Below are 21,851 nucleotides of genomic sequence, written 5' to 3'. Positions count from 1 at the left end.
CAATTAAATAAGCTGAACGAGGCTTAGCGCGCAAATTTCTCCATGGTAGAGCGCAGACGCGGCTCTTATAGATTTTCCCCTTGGTATCTCGATATGTGTAATACCGACAAAGTTCGGGGTGCTGACGATGGGACAAAGGGGGTGAAAAGGAGTACCGTTCAACGCGCAGCGTCCACGGAAGGGAAAAGGAACTGCGCATACCCAGAGGTGGAATAGGGAGACGTGGAGGAGGAGTAGGAACAGCAGGAAAAAGAGGTAGCGCCGGAGTAGGAGGAGGATGTAGCGAGAGTACAGAAGCGACGGGCTAGGCCAACCGTCTACTACGTGAACTGCTCGATCAGGAATGAATAATCTCGCGCATAGGTGGTGCCTGACGTGAAGGATTTGGACATGTGACCAAGGGTGGGTGCATCATCGAGGTGCATCTTCGTGGTGCACTGTTACTCGTATCTCGCGGCTAAACACGTGGTTTACTCCAACGCCTTTTTGAAATGGTAAGTTCAGCTGCCCTCGGCACTTTTTCTTCGTCAATTCGCGATATTCTTCGTATCGCATGGTACGAAACAGTCAATTCAGGGAACATTCGCACAGCGTTCAGGACGCTCCATGGTCTTTGCTATCGTACATTTTAACCTAATAACGATTATTATTCTTCGAAAACTTGATGAATAAATTGTCAATTTCGAAAAGGAGAACTGTGCCGGTATTTTTCAAAATTTCTTCGATATGACAATCAAAAGTTTTTCAGTAAAGATTGATGGTGCTAAATTAAATTCTACAGAAAACTCATGTTGATATTTCATTTTCGGGAGCGGTTCTTATTACACCCTTCAAGGTAAAGTTTTATAACGCTAGATTTTATTATAATTAATAAAATTTAAGTTTTTTTTGTACATGCTTTTGTAACAGTAAACAATTTGAGATAAAACGTTGCATAACTTTTTAAACAACTTTATGTGATTGGTTTTACCTTCTTAACTACGCAAATTTGCGAACATCAAGGTGCTGTTTAGTATGTATCTATACCCGGAACTGATAAAAAGCATCGTATAGAAGTTAGATTGGCAAACAGTTCCAAAAATATCGAGTTTTAATGGAGTTATTTACATTATAAAATTTCAAAATTACATTACACGAAAACTGTACTATATTATTGAATTAAATTTGCATAAAATTAATTATGTTCCTTAGTATAAACCACATAAATAAATAGAGATTAAAAAAAAAACAAGATATTTTAATTTTTTAATTTTATGCTCTAATTTAATTAACAGAAGATATTACAAATACTGCAAAAGCTATAAATCAATTTTTAAAAAGTTATGCTATTTACGAATATCAAAAATTTACTTTTGTTACAATGAAATATTTCAACATATGGTCGTAAGGTATCAACCTTATACGATTTTATGTTCGTTATCATAGAAAATAAATAATAATATTGTAAAGTGGTTGATACGTGTTATGTGCAATGCAGCTTATGTTATGTGTATATAATGTTCAATTATGTGGAAAGTGTACATGGGTATTTACATACTACGGGTTTCGATATAAAGGGATTTGACACGCTCAATTAAGATTGTAATCGGAACAGAGATAAGTTGTTTTATGACAGTCTAATCTGGTATTTGCGTGTGATATTTTCTCTTTTAAATAATTCATTGCCAAAATCTGTAATCTTTTTATGTGTATGTGTAAAGTATGGATTTATACAAGTATCTTTGAACAAGTGATACCGTTAAAAAAAGAACCGAAAGATTATATCAGCAGTTTCATATATTTTTTTATATCATTACTTCGCTTTTATGTCCTTTACACATCGTGTTAACAATGCTTTAAAAAAAAAAAAGAAATTTCACGAGGCTTTTAACGATCGCTTAAAAAAGAGATCTTGATAGTAAATTAATAATAGAAGCAAAGTACATATACGGATTGTTTAACTTAAACAATTATTCGTAATTGAGATTAGGGTATCATTAACAGAATGAAACGAAAATATCAAGTACTTTTCTTAATTGAAGTGGAAAGGTCTATTCAAACATTGGAGTAGTTTCAGTTCATTTTGTTGAAAGCTTGTGTGACTTTAATTTGATCTTCAAAGCTTTACAATGAATTGTGTACATATAAAGTCTTTATGTACAATCCGGTAAATCGTCTTTTCATACTTATTGAAAAGTGTATACGCGTTTGTTCGATTTTTACAATTACTCTTTAAAAAAATAAGTGAAACGTACAGGGAATTCTGAAATTATCTGACAAACTGCGATAATATTTCTTTGTAACTCTGTAATAAAACGCTTATTACTGAATTTTGTTTAATATTTCTTTCTTGTATTTGTCTGTGGATTAAGAAAAATTCTGGAAAAAAATATTTTGCACTTGCACTTTTACTCGTCGATACCTCCGATACAAAATATCGAGGTTACCGTAGAAAGCACGAGGGGGTGAATTAGGAAGTGGGCGTAAAGGTTGATTCATGCTGTTACGATACTCTATAGCTGCTCCTCTGACAATATTTCGATAATAGAATAGATAACGTTAATACCGCCTTATACAATGGGCGATCAAAGTATTATGAACAGCGATAGTTTTTGATTTTATTTAGGGTATCTTTTCTTTTTTCTTAACATAACAATAGATTTTGGTATGGTATGTTAATAACAATGGAATAACCTGGAATCTAAGTTTTTATAAATAATATATTTGAGCTGTTTACTGACAGCTATAGAAGTTTGCTGACTATACATAACAAATCGATGGATACCTACGTCAAGTACGAAAACTTTCCTTTATTACTGGTAATTAAGTATTTTCTTTAGTTAAATTTGATTCTGTTAAATCTTCCATAAAAAAAATATGATTTTATATAACGTTTTGTAAATAGTGGTATAGAATTATAATCTATTCTTTCTTTCTCTTTATAATACTATGAAAATATGAAAATTAATGATACAATGGTTCGAAGTGATCCTCGAACGCTTTCATTAACATATTTCTACAGAAAGAAGTATTAGAAGAACTTAGAATTATCTGCCAGGGTTTCTGCGATGATGGAGGCACAAACTGGTCACCCTATTCATTTTACTTAAACCGGTGTAACTTCTTTCTGTGGCGATATTTTAAAGAAAGAATGTTTATCAGAGCTTCAAAAACGATTTCGAAATTGAAAGAAGCTATCACTGCTGGAACAAGACTTATCATCTGACCTACATGCTCATACAGATAGTAGATTTAAAAATCGCCTTACTAGTTTAAGTGCATATTTAATTTAGTCGATTTCTTCTAAAATATTTTCTTCTGTATCTTCAATCTATCTTTTCGTGTGTAATCGACCACTTTCCACTTAGGCAGGCTCTGTAACAAAGGCACTATTGTTACCGTTTGAGAGCAGTCCATCGTATTTTTGGAGAACTGAAAGTTGAGATTAAATATGCGGGTACATTAAAATGCAACTCGTGGTAGTACGTGTACGAGCATAACGATGAAACAGAGGTGAAATCTATGAGTTTCCTGTTACACGTTTCGCTATTAAAACTCTTTGTCATTACATCCTGGGAGGTAACAATTGGAAAAAAAAATCTAATGACACATTATTTAGGTTATCTTGATCCCATTAGAGCATACCTACATATGTTTACAAAATTATGTCCGTTGAATTTATCATCGTGTATTTCAAATTAATATCTGAGATAATCGGAACATAGATTATCTATTACGTAATTTAAACTATGGTAATATCATATTTACAGTTGGTCACGAAAGCTTCGTACGTACAACTCGTAAGAGAACTATTGATTAGAATAAATAATAATAGAATAATATATACCGGAGTTTAGATTCAGCTTTTCAAATTTTTTTTTTATAATTTATTAGTAATTCATTTACAATTTTGTAATTACATTTGTGGAAGGTAAAGAAATTATTAAATGTCTTCATTGTTTCATCTTCATTGAAAATAATGAATTGTAGCAGGGCGCGTTAAGAAAGAGTGACGTCCTTAAAGGTACAATTAAAGTTCAGTGGCTGTTGACACTAATTAAATCGTATACGCTCGTAATAATTACCAGTATCTCAAGGTTTTGCAATTCGTGTCAACTACGTGTCAACTTTCTTTTTTTCAACTTTAGTTCTACAAATATGAAACTATTTTTCTATATAGATTGGTTATAAATTTAATATTTCATCATTGTTTTATTAAAAACTTCTAACTACTTTCCATTTGAATAAAAATGAACCTTTTTCCTCAATCATCTTTTTGAACAAATTTTTTAAATGACTGCTATTTTTGGTCTCTTGTTATATTTTATTTTGTTATACACACCCACTGTATATTTGGTTACTATCCATTACCTCCTAATGATAACATATACATGGGTGCGTAATATGGTGCTTCAAAGACTATCATAGGCTATCAGTAATATTTAGATAGTCTAAAAGTCAACAAAAGTCCTTCTATCGGTACACCGTGATTGAGGTATAGTATCTATTTGTTTCAATTTGGGTTTATTCCGCCTAAATTTTCTCGTCAATGAAATTATTTTTAAGACGAAGTTCCATTTTGTGCTTGTTACAGTGTAAGTTATACTTCGGATAGAATAGAATAAGGTGGTCCCCTGAGATTGTTGCATTGCACTCTGCACATAGCTAGTTCTCTTGTTATCAGATGCTTCTGGGAAGGGTTGTAGTTCAAAACTGACTTCACAATTTTTAAAAAATTATTCCGTCTTAAGTAGTGACCGGAAACTTTTGATCGCGACTGTATCTGACCTCACAAATTTAAGATAACATGTTCGGAGAAATTCGTACATAGTATCGATTGATAAATACGACTCAATAAAAAAGCATTTTCGAAAGCACATAAGTTATTTTTATTTACACTTTCCTAGATGTTATAATGAAATTTTTACATTTCACAAATTTTTGTAACGCTAGAATCAAGATTTTTAAAAAAATTCATTTTTAACATTCAAAAATGGTTTGAACTAAAATTATATTTAAAATGTTGATTTTAAACATTGTCCGTCGTAAAAGTTTGAATATTTCAAATAACGATAGGAAAAAATCATAATCATTTATTCTCAATTTTGTAATGATTGAAATAAGCTGATAATGACAGTGAGATATAACCGATATATTGATCGTACATGCTACATATCAGAAATTAAATGAAGTTGTATAACTGATATTTTTCCCAGTTCCCGTTCACCTTTACAAAGTGCACCATGCCAATAAATGCAACAATAGTCGCAAATATGATCTTTTAAACGGTATTAAGGTTAGTGACATTTATTTGCTTTCAAACGTTTGAAATAATGTATTAATATCCTTTTAAATTAATTCTACATTTTTCATTTTACTTATACTTATCCTAAGTTTAGATCATGGAATTAAATTGATATCAGTGAACGTAGCTTAGATAGTATAAAGTTTATTATGGGATATGAAATTGTCTGTTTTTATATTATCTGTAATCGAGAATTATGTTCTCCTTCATTGACGTAAACTTTGCTTTCTGTTCATATTGGTACCTTCTTCCAGTCTATTTGCACCCTAAAGGTGTAAATTAACCGGAAGAATGAACCGCATGAAATTCACAGTACACATTCGAAAGGTTCTCCGTTACGTTAAATTTGCACCATTCGGGTCAACGGTTTGCATATTACGTATTCAATCAACACAATTACTTATTTTTAGCTTCAAAAATATAACAATTCTACAGCTGTAATAATACAGTTAATGAAGTGCGCGCATGTATTCAAATGGCAATATTTAAATAAAAAAGATTTATATTTCCGTAGAAAACTCGTCGGGGTTGTTACGTTTATCTCTGATATTTCAAGTGTTAGGCTGCGCTTTGAATTGATCAATCATTTTTGTTGAATGCATCGGAGAGGTAAAAAGAAGTAGAAATGAATCGGTCGACCTGTTTTACTAATTAAACATTTCCGAATCGGAGGGAACGATAAAAATTTCGATAGGAATGCAGTTTCATTGATAATTACCTAGCGGAAACGACGAAGGACGTGTGATACTACAGTAAACAAGATTTTTATTATCACTCTTTAGGAAGATAAGTGAAAATATATGAAGTGTAATTACATAAAAAGAGGAAGTCCGACAGATATGACGTTTGTACACATAATAGTTATGTATTCTTAATATTCGAAGAAATACGCTAGAAATACCGTGGAATAATTGTAGGATAAAAATCTTAATAATAAATCACGATCGTGGCTATGCGAGTTGAACCAGGGGATTATTGGAACTCTGCTGGAATTTGTTAAATCAATGTGGTTTCCCTGCATGTGTATAGTACCGCGCATAGCGCGCTTCCCCTAGGGAAAATGGCGGTGTAGGCGAAAGAGCTTCGCCATTCGCGCGTAAACATTTACTTGCAAAAATTTTGTTGTTCTGTCGAGTACGAAAATTTCTTAATTTTAATTCTAATTGTAATTCCTTCACCTTTATCGCTATTTTCTTTGGGGAAGTCTTCCGTGCTTATCACTGTACTATCTACACCTATATAATTATAAATTTATTTAATTTTCTGTTTTCAGCGTCACTAAATGGATATCGAGGTTCAGGCGAGAAACAGCGCATGGATAGATAAGAATCTTTGACAAAGAGGAAAGCGTGCGGCATGGGTCTGCCGCGTCTCTCCTTGAAGGGATACTTTTTCTATGTGTTATGTTCTTCTGGCTTGCTGTTGGTTCTCCTGAATCTGTTACAGGACGAGATATGGCATCGTATGCGACCGCATCCCGGACAAACTCCATCCGTTCGAGTTGCCGACAGTACCAAGGTATTTTATTATTAATATTCTTATTTTAATAATATACTTAACAAAAGTGTATTGGTATACTATATCTTGATAGTGAGAGAATGATGAAAATATCAACTTTTAAATATTTCGAAATTGACTTCTAAATCCTTCTCTAAACCATTCTATTTTATATTTTTTGAAATTTCATAACAAATGCAATCTCTAGGTGTTATTTCATTATAAATATAACGAAAGTAGGCTTTGAAAAGACGCGTAGAAAATACAAAAAATAATGTTAGTACATGTTGAGAACATATAAATACCGAATTTCGATGCAGATGAAACAAAATTGGCCAACAAAGTCGAGGAAAACGACAATGCATATTCTGCAGACTCAGGGAAAAGCGAAGAAAAAGCTTCTAGCGGAGGTACAGTTATTAAACTGTAGTATCCATAGATGGTGATAGTAACACAAGTACCAAACGCAAAAACCACATCTGAGACAGCCTTTAGATCTATATTGACAATTGTCATTAGGAAGCTTTAGTATCTTGTTCATAGTACCCTAGGCATCAGGGAAGAACCTTAACAACATCATCTGGATATTTAGAAAAATTATATTACATTTTAAACCAGCCATACTCAAAAGGAGCGCACGCCGGGCGCTCGAGACCGTCGGGCTTGTCGATGGCTTCGTTGTCTCTACTACTGCATGTCTCGCTCGGTGGTGGGAAGGTATAGCAACGCTGGAGCGCTCTCCCCACTCTCAAACGTCTCGCTAGTCCACAATAGTGCGTCCGTGCCCGTGTTATTGCCCTGGGCGTAAGTACTGTCCCGCTGACAAGAAGTCCGCTGAGAATAACGCAATCTGATTGGTCGCGCCTCACCCCAGCTAACAATACTCTCGGCCGCGACGCATGATTGGTCGAAGCTGTCACGTGACTGATAAGGCTCCTATAAAAATAGGATAGGCCGGTCAATTACTCCTATATCGCCCTACGAGATTTCTTGTGAGCGAAGGACAGTACATCTGTATTAAAAAGCGCAGTATTTTCCTAATAAATGAAACGAATCTTCCTAATCGGTCGGCAATATATTTACCTATAATTATAATACTATGGACCGACCGTAAGACTGTTTCCAATTTTCTTCCTCCCATTACTTAGGATTCTCCTCCAGCCATCTACCTTTCAGTTAAAGTTTATTGTTCAGTTAGTGACGTTATTGGCTGTTCACATGCTTACAATTATTAGTAAGATCAATTTGCGATCATAGACAGAAATAATGAATTGAGAAGCACAGTGTAAATGAATCTTATCGTTAGAACAAGAGAGAGGAATGCTTTTAGCATACTTAATATTAGCTAGAACCCAGTAGCTATAAGAGAGATAGTTTGAAAAGAAGAATAGTTTTTGTTGAACACTGTTTGTATTGTTGAAAGGTTTTCAACTTAACTGGCACGCCGATTCTATCGCGCAACAGTATAGAATCTATGGATCCATCGAAAAGACCTTGGTACATGAAAGGCGGGACCAGAAGACCTTATCCCGCCGTGAAATCCCGTCGTACGGGTCGAAGGTTGGCGCGCTTGTGGCCGGATGAAGATGCTTATGACGATCGCGTCACGAATCAAGTAAGATTTAATAACAATTTGTATAATTAAAATAATTGTCGATAAAATGAGTTCCAAAAAAATATGCGTGGTTTTCGAGTACTATAAACATCTAAATAATATTTTAAAATTTATTTTAATTTTATTGATTTATCGCAGAACTCGCAACCCAGTTAAACATTTAAACAAAACTAATTGCATTGTATGTGAAAATTCGTTCTCTGAATAGACTGGCAAGTCCATAATTTTCTGTTTTGAAATGAATCACCTAATTATGTTTTTGTTCTAAAGCGTACTAAACGACAATGGGGACATTGTGCTCCACCTTCTCATTCAAATTGCGCATAGGCATATAGTACGTACATCTTGATTTTCACCCTTTCTTCTTCGGCACAATACGGTCTGCTATATAGACTACTGCCCTAAAATAGGGTTACAGAAGAGTGGAGATATGTATCTTGAATGAATACAAATTTTTTTCTTCACTCTTGCGTTTATTTGTTTTTTTTTCCTCAAGGGTGCATTAAAATAAAAAAAGAATTATACCTACATTTATTATATATTTTATAGATTTTATTATAAGGAGGTGTTAAGGGTTAAAATTACTTGTTTTTTATAGTTGATGTACGTACCTACCGATTATAACAAAACAACTGCGGAACATCAACTAAAGAAAATAATGGTTCCGCATGGAATGCCGGAGGCAAAAGCTGGACCCGACATATTTCTCCAACATCGTTGCCCAGTAAACACTTGCACGATTGTTAGGGATAATCCAGACGAAGCTGATTTAATTCTTTTTAAAGATTACATAACTCACGTAGGAAGAAGATCGCCGAGTCAAGTATGTAACGTGACTCGAGTTCTATCATTATTTTAAAAAATTTGTTAATTATTTCTATATGTATCTCGAATGAGACTGATGCGATTTTCAGCAGGTGTGGATGCTGTATTTTTTAGAGTGCCCTTATCACACACAGAGCGTGAAGAATGCGTACATTAATTGGACAGCAACTTATCGTCGCGACAGCGATATAGTTGCACCCTACGAAAGGTGGCAGTATTACGACCCCAGTATCACACAAATACCACAAACATTCAATTATGCAGCAAATAAAACTAAGAAGGTAATGATAATTATATTATTACAGATTTTTAGGATTAATGGGCTGTTTTATATCAACCTGTAAGTACGTTTATGTATATTTGAATTCATTCTAGGTGGCATGGTTCGTTTCTAATTGTCATCCACGAAATCAACGTATGCATTACGCTAAAGAACTGTCGAAATACATACAGGTGGATATTTATGGTACTTGTGGTACTCTGCGATGTCCACGTTCGCAATCTCAAGCGTGTTTCGAAATGCTCGACGAGGACTACAAATTTTATCTTGCCTTTGAGAACTCGAATTGCAAGGATTACATCACGGAAAAATTCTTCGTCAATGGTCTTGGGTATGACATTTCATAATATATAATTACATTAAAATGATCAATCATAAGTGAACATTTAAAAGATCCTCAATTTATAGTTACATATCCATCATTGTTGGTATATAACATAGCAAATATACGTACAAATGATACATACAGGGCCTATTAACATTTTATTCAGGTTGTTACCATAATTGCCAAAGTGTACTCAGTACATAGTTGTTACAACCCTCATTTAGTGCTCTCCGGTGCATGTAGTGGGTTTGAAGATACTCTCTTGCCCTACTCTGCTGAAGTGTGTTGTCTTCGCTGAGATTTTGGGATAAGGGTTACCGATGTCAGAAAGTGGGATGCAATTATTATTTTTCATACGTATTCGAAATAGCTAACTACACATGCTTAATAGAAACTCGTTTCTTCAGTACTTCAGTAACCCTCGGATGGCGGACCATGGAGAGGGGCCCAATTTTAATTCAATTTTGTATATCATATTATTATCATTTCCGCTGTTCAATGGTTAAACTATTAATGACAAATGATTAAATATATTTTTATTTTCAATTTAGGCACAACGTTTTGCCGATCGTGATGGGTGCGCACCCAACGGATTACGCCCGTAGCGCGCCGTATCGTTCGTACATTCACGTGGACGAGTTCGAATCCCCGAAAGAATTAGCCGAATACCTTCATCGTCTGGATCGCGACGACGAGCTGTACAATTCGTATTTCCGTTGGAAGGGTACCGGCGAATTTATTAACACGTATTTTTGGTGCCGAGTTTGTGCCATGCTGCACGACGAACGACCACCGAAATTTTACAAGGATGTCAACGAATGGTGGCGAGGCGATGGCATATGCACGACGACTTCCTGGCGCGAACACGATCAGACTCGTGCAGGAAATCTGAAAACCACCTGAACAGTCCTCTACGAGGTTTGGCTAATTTGTACGAAGCGACGCGACGCGTCTTCTATACGCTTTCATTGAAAGAATCATCTGAACTTCCAAAGGATGTTAAGAATTTTACCGATACGGACGGGACGGCTAGCTCTGTCGCTTTTCGTTGGTCGCGTGATTAATTTGATGCAACAGGTTTATGGGAAATTAATAGGTTTTCACGAGTTCAGTGTTAACGAGACGTTGACGCGAACAACGTCTGGGTAGCCCGTTAATTGAAGAAAAAGACTGCCGATTACGAATTTGATGAAACACAAAGAGCTAGGAGTATTTGAATCTGTATTTTTTGACAAACAACAAGGATTTTTACACAAATCAATTGAACTGCTTCGCTATTTTCGACGAATATAGTTGTATATGTTTGTGCGATTGGGAAAATTTTATTTAGAATTTTTTTTTTTTTAATTAAGAGTTTATAGTCGCATCAACAATTGATTACGATTATTTTTAATTAATTGTAAGCTTTCTTTTGTAAAGTTGTTTAAATTTTTTTCTTATATTATTTTTACAATTTACTACTGTTAGTGTTGTAAAAAGTACTACAACAACTATAGTGAGTTGAAAAAGCGAACTGTTTTATACATTTATTAATACATAGCGAACATTGACGTAGTTTGATGTGAAATTGGAAGATATTAAAAAATGTTGACGTGATTAATTTAAAAAAAAGACATACATTAAAAGCACAATGTCTTGTTAAAGTTGCATTTAAACTTGATATTTAATAACAAAGATATACTACAGGTAGAATACAAAATCAATTTATTTCGATTTTCTAATTTTCTAACAGCTGACTATTTATGAAATTGAAATGTGTAAAATATCGCAGGCAAAATGAAAATAGATTAGTACTTGTCGCTTTCGAAGCTAAAGGTACTAGGTATTACAACTAAGGTATAGTGTTGTGATTATTATTATAATTATTCAGGTATAATAGTAATTTTTATTTATGTTAATAATACCTTAGAAAGATACGGAATAGAATTATGAGATGGTCCTGGTTAAAATACTATGATTATTTTTATTTTTCTTGTGTGTTTTATACTCAAAGATTGTCTCTAAGCATCAAAATTAATTCGTTCAATAGCACGACCCTTGCATCGATCACACAAAATAAATTCTATTATCATTGAATATAGGAAATAGAAGAAAATAGAAGAACATTGTACAATAGCGAAAAATTCGATCGTATACAGATTAATGTAATTCTAAATGTTCCTGGAACGTCAACGATGTAAGCACACTATCTTCGTCCAATATTCGGATAAATATTCATATGAGTGCACGTTTACATTCAATGAATATTTATCGGATAAAATATTCATGTGGGTTCGAAATCAGAGCATGCTTATATTCCAAAGCTTGTTTTACCAAATATCAGTAAATTGCATAATCTATTAATTTGCTTAAGATATACAGCATGAAGTAATAATCCTTTCCATACAAAGCAGTAATTTGCATAAATTTTAAAATCGTTTGCACTTATTAAATAATATCAGATCAAATGCTTCGAATTTGAAAACTTGAGTGCTGCAATGAAATATTAACATTAATCTAATATAAATATTATGTTTACAAGATTTCATTAGAAGTCGTATAAGAAAATATCCAAAAAAGTTTTTTATCAGATTAGATCTATACTTTACTTCTTTAATATCTTTAATTATTAAGTAAAGAGAAAATATTGTTACGATAGTATACCTTATCGAGACCAAAGAAATTTTGTAAGAAGCTTTTAGATGATTTATTCGAAGCAATGGAAAAGTTTATTGCTACATTCTGTATAGTAAATTGCACTCTCGTATGAGGTACTGTTTAATCGAAAACATTGAACGAATTATTTGTAAATTCAGTGTAGATCGAGTCTTTCAAAGTGTGATGTCTACAATTTTACTTGTTAATAGATAACGATAGATCTAATGAATATTAAAATCAATGTACAATGCTAGAATAATAATTTTTTTAGACTATTCTCAGATTTTAAAGCATCGGATGGCTTTCGAAATTCTAAGGCTACTCATTGAAAGTGGAATTGATAAATAATAGAAAATCATAGTAAGGAAACGTTTACATGCAAATGAAAATTGCTTACCGTTTCTACAACTGTTTTTTGCATTATGGAATTTATTGTTTCCGTATATTCGAACCTACACGGGTAAATCACCGATTTAAGCCATTATTTGGAGCAACGCCGGGTTAAGGGATGGTCTAAAGTCTAAGGGATGCTACAACCATAAGGCTCACTTACAGGCTTTCCATTTAGTATTTCATTATATTTAAAATAATTTTCAATTTTTGAACCAAGTTTATCAATCAAGGCACCCTTATAGGCTTTACATTTAATATTTTATTTTATTTAAAATAATTTTCAATTTTTGAATCAAGTTTATCAATTAAGAGCCCTGTTATAGACTCCCTATTTACTACTTTATTTTATTTAGAATAAATTTCAATATTTGAACCAAGTTTATCAACCAAGGGTTCTGTTATAAGCTCTCCATTAAATATTTCATTTTATTTAGAACAAATTTCAATTTTTGTACCAAATTTATTAACCCAGGGGCCTTCGAAAGGTTGATAGCCCCGGGCTCCAAAAATCTTAATCCGGTATTGAGGCTATAATTCGATGAATTGTTGACAGTGGTCTTCGCTTGATACGTTGTACAAGTTTTTACTTCATGTTCATCGAACCATTATTGTATCATTTAGATGCAGCAGAAGCAATATGGTTCATCGTTCAGGGTTGCTAATCACTGTCATAGACATGCCACTTTTATGTAAGCGACTCTCATTGAGAAAATTTTCGTGTTATGCAGATGTACGTTTAATACATTGTACATATACCGTCGTTAAGTGTAAAATGTCATCAAGCATGCGAGATACTTGAGAGATCTAGTCAAATGCGACCTTATGGAAGAATTTCTTCGAATCATTCTAATCGCTATGTAGGCAGCGGGTACCTGTTTCAATGATTCCTAGTATAACTTAATTTCGACTCAATTAATACAATGTTAGATTAATTTAAACGATCATTTAAATGATTATTTATTGAGAGAATCGTTGTCTGACCCATTTATTAACTTTATGCAATGTTTCTAGTGGGTCTGCGATTTTCTCATTAGGAAATTTTCCTCGTCATAGTAATTTCATTACTTTTTCATTCAATTCTGTACTTAATATTCTTACATTTTGTTGAACTTTCAAATGTTTTCGAATAATAATTACCTACATGAAAAATTACAATGACGAGGAAAATTTGCTGTCAATTTATTGGTCAGTGTTCAATAGGTGTTAAAGATATTGAATGTATCGTGTACTTACATTGCAATTATAAAGTTCTGGCATTTGGAACTTCTTGCAGGATGATATTGATATCGCTATTATTCGCAAAGCAGTGAGTATGCATATCAAAAGTTGATTTAGAAAGTCAACCATTATTTTGTGTTTAATTATCTAGTCGTAATCAATTTTGTTTCAACTTTCAACTATTCAATTAAGGGAAAATCATTCCTTGCAATGCATAAAAGTGTCAGAATTTGACATGCAAAAAATGTCTTATTAGAAAAATTTCAATATTTAAAGGCTTTACAAAAATAATGTATCGCTTCGAGCAAATGCATTATTTTTAAGTTAATTTCCTATCGAGGACATATCAATCAATCAATTAAATAATCAAACAGCTGACTGTCTGTTTGAAACAAGTTACATAAGGACATGGGGTATGAGCTTTTGTGAATAGTTAATTGTTAATTAAGCAAATCTCACTGCTAAACCAGAAAATAATTAACAATTGATACCGTGCACCAGGTAATAGTACATGTACTATTCGTAAACAAACAAAAGAATCGCATAAACATCAACATAAGAAACTTTGAGCTAAATATTTCAATTTTCTACGTATACTTATGTATATAGCGTTATGAATCGTAAAGGATCGTAATTTTTTAATTTATTAACGTTTCACCTCGCATTATTCATTTTTCAAAATTTATAAATTTCTTTACAAGATTATTATTATTATTTCTATCCATTATAAAATTGCGATATTTTGATAAAATATTGTAAAGCTTGTTTCAACACAGTGATTATACAAAGTAGTGAAATATTAATTACTATACAGGAAATTTTTGAAATTGGAGAAAGATATGATCAAAGCACAGTGAAAACAACCTTAATACCTGTTACTTTAAATTCATTTTTTATTTTTAAATAATAGACGTTAGTATAAAATTGAGAAATAAGAATAAACGCGAGCTCGATGGAAGAAAACAAAAATAAACGAAGTGTAAAGAATTCGCTTGTAAGGCTAGCATAGCTCAAAATACGTAGCTCAAAAATACTTTTGGCCGTTGTAGTTTGGAAAAATGTAAGCTCAAAAAGATAACTAAAATGAGATATAGTATAGACATATTGCACATTCGAAACGCACGCGTTAAACTACGATCGAGTTACTTAATTGTGGATTCTACCACAGCTTTCAATCGGTTCCTATGTAATGTCGATTTTTCCGAGTACGCACAAGCAAGCTAGATATTTAGATAATTAAGCAATCGATTATTGATTGATTATTCCATAGGGAAATTGATTGGTCTGGCTGGAGAACACGATACTAATCATATCGAGAAGTGTGAGATAACCAAAATAATTTTCTCATATTTCAGTCATATTGACGATCCGCATTTGTGCACTGTCGTTCTTGATGTCTTTCGTTATAACACGCGATATCACGTGCTCGATCATTAACCCTTTAATATACGCGTCAGTGATAATCTAACGAGAATATTAAAAGAAAAGAAATTTTGATAAAATGGCAATATTTTGAACTTTATTTTTTGTTTCCTTTTTTCAATATCTCCAAAAAAAAAACTGTTAAAAATCTCAAAATGTCGAGTTTCTTTTTAAGCATTTTGAAGATTCTGAACGGCAGTCTACTAATGTTCGATCGAATAATATTTTTTATTTCGATAAAAGTTTATTGATTTTAATCGAGGCTTTTAATTGCAAATTAAACAACATGTTATTCCAAAGAATAGAATAATTGGTAGGTGGGAGTAACGCATAAAGATACGTAGCTGTATGTACGTATAGTTTGACAATTTTTTCAGAGCGACTTTTTAGGAACTTAATGCGAACTATTTTCTAGAATATTTTCATTCGAAGCGATTAATATCTTAAGATATTTATAAATAGATTCGTTGTATATGTAGATCATTTTACGTTACCGTTAGTAACAATTTCTAGGTATATGTATACCTACATTTTAGTGATCAATTGTTTTCAGCAATTCTAATGCTGAGAACTCTGATTTTGATAATTGTTAATTATTTATATTAACAAATTAATTGGTGATCATTTCAAGTTGATAATTGGTATTTAGTTGACTGTAAAATTGTTTAGACAAGAAATTATTATAAAGTAGATCTAAATGAAATTTAGTAATTATAATAAAGACACTAAATATGCAATCTTTGAAACAATCAGAGCTCGTAGAATCATGGATATTTCTTTATAAAAACTTTGAAATTAACAGATATAAAGGAATTAGTAATACGATACCCTAAATATAGTATTTTAAATGTGCACGAAGATTCTATTAATTTATTCACTATTGGTGCTGATTACAATAATTGGTGCTGGTGTACGCCACGTTTTGACCATGTAATAAAATTTGTTTCTGGCGGTAAGCGTTAATTATAGAAAGTTAATGTATAAATAGAGCGATTGAAAATTATAAAATAGTATAATAAGAAAATAAGGCAAACATGTGCGCCGCTTGTTTCTTTCAACTTTAAATGAAATCCTTTCTTTTCACTGTATGAAAATTAGAAAAAAATATTAAATAGTCAAGATCACAGTTAGAATCAAAATAAATATTCTGATTTTTCTTTGCATCGCATTGTGATGTATCAAAATTGCAAAATGCTCAAAAAAGATGCAATAAAGTCAGATATATTTTGTAATTTTCTCGAAACAAGCTTCTTCTTCTTCTTACATAAATTCTAGTGTACGTTAAAAGAAATCATTTTATCATAATGAACAACTGTGAAACATAATTTTCTAATAATTAAATATTTCTGTTCGATGTAAGAAGATGTTATTTAGATCGCACGTTTTCGAACTAGATAGCGCGATAATTTGTAAATAGTAATTTATGGTTATAATGGAGTGCTACGTGTGAAGAAATCCAACCGTAAATTATAACGACATTTAATGACATATTAATATTCGAAATTTGTAGATAAAATTGCAGAGTACGGCGAAAGAAATCTATTCTTTCGTTCTGTTTCATCGAAGACAAGGAATTAGTATGTCTCAATTAGTAACATTATAATGATCGACCATAATTGTGAAAATTATGTAAGTAAGCGTTACGTCGTGACACTTCAATTGGAGTATTTAATTGTTATCCCTATATTGTTCTTAATCAATTTCCATTCTATAACTTTCTTCTCGACAATCGTTTTTAATCAGAAATTAACTGTTTCTATGAAAACAGGTACACCGATTATGGTATCATTTTGTAAAACAGGCTTCCTTCGGCCTCGATTTTCTATAAATTTTAATCTGTTAATTTTTGAAACGATTTTAATATAAAAAGTGTTGGATTCTTTCGTTTTCAACTCCGTTCGTTCAATACAATTATAATGTATTATGTATTTATATCGATGTTATGTATGTTCCTGATTATGGGAATAAAAATGAACACTATTCTTATGTTTGAAATAGTATTTGTTTCCTTATCCATTTCCTTGCTTCAGCAATTTTAATGAAACATTTGTAGTTTTGGTTTGGATAATGTTACAGTAAATTAATTAATTACAGCACCTATATTCTATAATTATTTTTTTTTTTTAATTCAGTTTCACATATACGTGCATATATCAGATAATTTCTTTAATTACAGTAATAGACAGTTGATAATAAAGCTTGGTAACCAATAAAACCTTCTTTTCGATTTCCATACATACGACATGTAATCTTAACAAAATATACCATCTATTATTAATTGATAATTTTAGATCGCGCACTATAATATACCATAATTCATAAATTATAACACAAATTTTGTAGTAAGTCGTATAAATGAATGAAAATAATTTATATTTCGCATCCACGTGTAACAAATTGCAGCAAAACGATTAGCCATGGATTTTCAAACGTTATTATAATATAATTAGTAAATGCAATTATTACAATTTCTACATTGGTAATTCAACAATAACAAAAGTTAGGTAATAATATACCTATTTCATTCGATTTCGTGCATGATAATAATAATTTATTTAATAATTATCAATAATGTCGTGTGAGATTCATTAGTGTTCACAGTCTAATAGAGAAATTGATCCTCGTTAACGGAGCGATAATTTATTACACGCGTCGGTAGTTACAACGTCAATGGCGAATATCCGATCGTACGGTTTAATATGAAATTGTGCTGAAATAGACCATGGTATTGCTCGGAATTCAGTCTTCCGGATATAATCCCACAGTGTAAAACAATTTTAGTAATAGGAGGTAATTGTGCGTCACCAGTTTCGCTTCCTGAACATAAATGCTGTCAGTTAGGTTGCACTAAATCAAGAGAATAGGTGTTTGCCTCTTTAGGGCTTGTCCATTTACCACGCTTTAGGCATTCGGGGTGTTAAATATTACTGGCTGTAGTAATGTTAATTAAAAAAAAAACATAAATAACTTTTTCTTTCATTTAAAGATATTCTGAACTTTGGTAATATTGTTTCTTGGATAAATTGTTATCATAATAATAAAATTTTTATACCCGAGGTTATACTACCTTCTTTAGTTAAATATTAGTGTAATAATTAATTAAATGATTCATATGAACAAATGGTCCTCTCAAAAAAAAAAAATAATAAAAATACTCTGGCCATTTCACCCCAATCAACCCCATTTCGTTTAACCCTTGATACAATAACGATTGGCACGAATTTTTCAGGTGATCTGATATATATTTTCATTGCAACAGGTAAAGAGAATTATAGCAAATTAAAATAAACTCCGCTTGTTTGGGGAGAGATTTAAAAAGGGAAGGGAGAAAACGCGTAGAAAAATTATTTTAAGAGTCAAAGGGGCACAGCGTGCGGTGGCAAAGCGCGGTTAGTTCGAGGGGTTCGCTTTGGATAAAACAGCGTGAAAACGGTGTATATTCGTGGCTGATCGAGAAGTAGGGTGTAAACAAAAGACACCTCGAACCGGCTGCGCGACGATTACTAAAGGAGTCTAGATAAGCTCGACTAAGCACTAATCGACAGCACCGCCAGTCTCTTTCATCACAGGCGTAAGTAATTCGTTTAGTAATTTACTGAGCGGAGCGAATAAGAGTTACGACGAGGTGTTCTCGCATGAATTAACAAATGGTTCTGACGAGAATAACCATGCTAAGGTAACCATTACCGCATCATTCTGTAATCGATGAATTTCGCAAACGTTGTTCTCTTCATCATAGGTAAGCTTCTCCTCTTCTTTTATATGATTTCGTGCTATTTTATAAACAAACGTTTTTGAAATTCAACGCCTTGTACCTTTCATCGCGTTAAAAAGTTAAAAAGTAATCGATTGGGTAATAAGAATTAGATTTCGAAGACAATTTATGTGGGGTAACGAGGACATGGAAGCGGAAAATTGTTACAGCTATCGATAGGACTAATAAGATTATAAGGAACCAAGAAAATTGTTAAAGTGCACCTGTTATCATAAATGCAGTTTGAGTTAACGAATTATGCTGGAAATTTAGTCGGTAAACAAGCTAACGGAACTTGTAATTGAGTTTATTTCTCCATAAAGCATGGTTCGTTATTATGTTCCCATATTAGAAAATTGTTACTAATTATCAAGGTATTTATCTGGAACGATACCTTTTATAAGGTACAATTACGAACAGAAATTTGTATCGAAAATCACAATATTGTTTCAGCATGTTGATAATAATAAATTATTGATAAAGGATTCCTTTCAAGTTCAGCATATCTGAAAATCATTAATATTTTATTATATCGTGTATTAAATGCTAAATTTACAAAAAGGAATGTAGGTCACGCGAGATGGAGAACATGCAAGCCAGGTAATTAAAAATCAAGATATTTAATCAATCACTTGAAATATCGATTAAAACTCTTAAAGAAAGAAAAAGCAAAGAAACCCTGTTCCAGTATCTCAGAAGATATCCCTCCTTTTTTAAGCTTTCAGGTGTAAACCGTGCACTTAGGAAGTTATGGCTGACATTGCAACTGTTTATAATTTTGCCAGGTGGCCGAAAATGTGTAGCTTCACTGTCACGAACGAAGTTACCGTACCTAACTACTAAAGGACCACAAATACCCGGTTTCGAGCTCCAAAGAATACCACGACAATTTTATATAATAAAATAAAATAAAATAAAACATAAAGCGTTGCGCCACGCAACATAAGTAAACGCAATAACGCGATGCCAACGACAATTAATTACCATAATGATAGTCAAGTAGTTACTCAGAATTTTTGGAAATGCACTTTTCGTGCACAGCTCCCAGGAGCCAGGGTACCGATACCTTTTTCTCCGGTGATGGTGCTAATCGGTAACCATTGTCGTTGCGGAAGACGGCTGATCTCTATTGTAGAACAGTCCTGCGGTCTCCGTGACGTCCTCGGAGGGTGTTGCTCGGGTAATTGGGCCGAAAATGTTTTCCACAAGGACCTGGAAGGCAAAAGGAATGGTTTGGATGTTTCCATGATAATAAAACGTCTCGTTTCGACTACGTCCGCCCCCAATCGCCCCGTGACCGTATTAGCAGTATAATAGTGTGGGGGTCTGTAAGCGGAGCGTGGCGCCCTCGGTGCCTGGGCCTTTCCTGTGATGGCCGTAAGGTGTCGCGCGTGTAATTCCATCCTTTCTCGCAAGCGGTCTGTTACGCGCCTTTATACATATAAAATCTCTGAATGTAGAACCCAGGCATCTGGGACAGGGACCGTCCACGTCAGCCCCACTGACAAGTGACGAGTTCTAGTGGACGGGTTCCCGAGACGAAACGCTATAATTTTTCCGTCGGTAGCCTACAGTAGCTTTATACATGCAACATGGTCGATCGTCAAAAGAACAGGTGTTTACATACTTCGTTTAAAAAAACATCAATCGTATATTGAAGAAATATTCTACAAAATATAGTCTGCAATTCTAATTTAAAGAGCTGTTTTCACTTTTTCAAAATAAATGATTACTGATAGAAAACATGTATAAATTAATATTCATTCGAGTACCATTTCATGCTAAAGAGAAATAAATATTGAAACGTATCGCTTGAATAAAATTTTTTACAAGCAATATGTAATTTGCAAAAACTTGGCAAAAACTTGTGAATTTCACGCTTCAATATCAATTACAATACGAAGGTAAATATAAATATTAAAGGTGTCCCGAGATACAAAATACTACCGTAGAAACATAAAACCAGATTTATAATTAATTAGACTCATCCCCTCGTGTCCAGTGAAACAAAGCGATTCGTTCCATCAGTAATATACACGTTGATATAATGAAAATCACAGATTAATTACCAAGGGTGAATGTAAATGGGCGTAAAGATGATACAAAAGTATCCTTTCACCCTGTGACCCACATATGCTTTATCGTCCTTGTTGCGTGCTTCTGCTACCCTTATCAATAAATCGCTTGATGGTGCGCATCCATAAGCGGATCGCGAGCTAACATTTACCGCAGGTATGAAGCAGTTAAACAAGAAGGCAGGGGGAGGACGAAAAAAAAAAAAAAAAGATACAGGAGAACAGAGGGAGATAAAGAGGACAAAGGGTGCGAGGGTATGGAGCGGTTCAGAGGCGTAGGATGCGGGGTGCGCATGGCCGTTAACTATCCTTTGAGTCTCGTTGGTGAAACATTTCACCCGTGCAATGTCTCACTCGGTCCATGGGACTGTGACAGTGTATGGTCGAGCTACGATGGCGAATATGCTCGGTTGCTTCGTAAAAAGGCATTTTCACAGCTCCACTAGCACACAAAATAGAAGACTACGGCTCTTGGGTCCGTGTAAGCATCGTGTAACGGTATACCTGATTACACATAGTGATCACT

The 21,851-nt window shown here is 33.3% G+C and overlaps 1 protein-coding gene across 6 annotated transcripts; it reads left to right on the top strand.

Annotated features, from left to right (window-relative positions):
- Positions 1-139: 139 nt before the first annotated feature.
- FucTA (glycoprotein 3-alpha-L-fucosyltransferase A) lies at positions 140-17,466 on the top strand. Of its 6 annotated transcripts, none has more exons than XM_034331468.2 (8): positions 140-494; positions 6,558-6,802; positions 7,102-7,191; positions 8,205-8,396; positions 8,995-9,219; positions 9,311-9,502; positions 9,597-9,832; positions 10,378-17,466. In XM_034331468.2, exons 2-8 carry the CDS (start codon positions 6,641-6,643, stop codon positions 10,727-10,729), a joined length of 1,449 nt encoding a protein of 482 aa, XP_034187359.1. In that variant the 5' UTR covers positions 140-494; positions 6,558-6,640; the 3' UTR covers positions 10,730-17,466. The 6 variants fall into 6 exon arrangements, with proteins under 6 accessions (XP_034187359.1, XP_034187364.1, XP_034187366.1 ...); XM_034331473.2 differs by having other exon boundaries at positions 141-494; positions 9,314-9,502; XM_034331469.2 differs by lacking the exon at positions 140-494 and adding an exon at positions 541-835.
- The last annotated feature ends 4,385 nt before the right edge of the window (positions 17,467-21,851 follow it).

The sequence above is a fragment of the Osmia lignaria genome, chromosome 6 (genome assembly GCF_051020975.1).
Source record: "Osmia lignaria lignaria isolate PbOS001 chromosome 6, iyOsmLign1, whole genome shotgun sequence".
Classification (NCBI taxonomy): Eukaryota; Metazoa; Arthropoda; class Insecta; order Hymenoptera; family Megachilidae; genus Osmia; species Osmia lignaria.
This window is presented reverse-complemented; position numbering and strand designations above follow the sequence as displayed.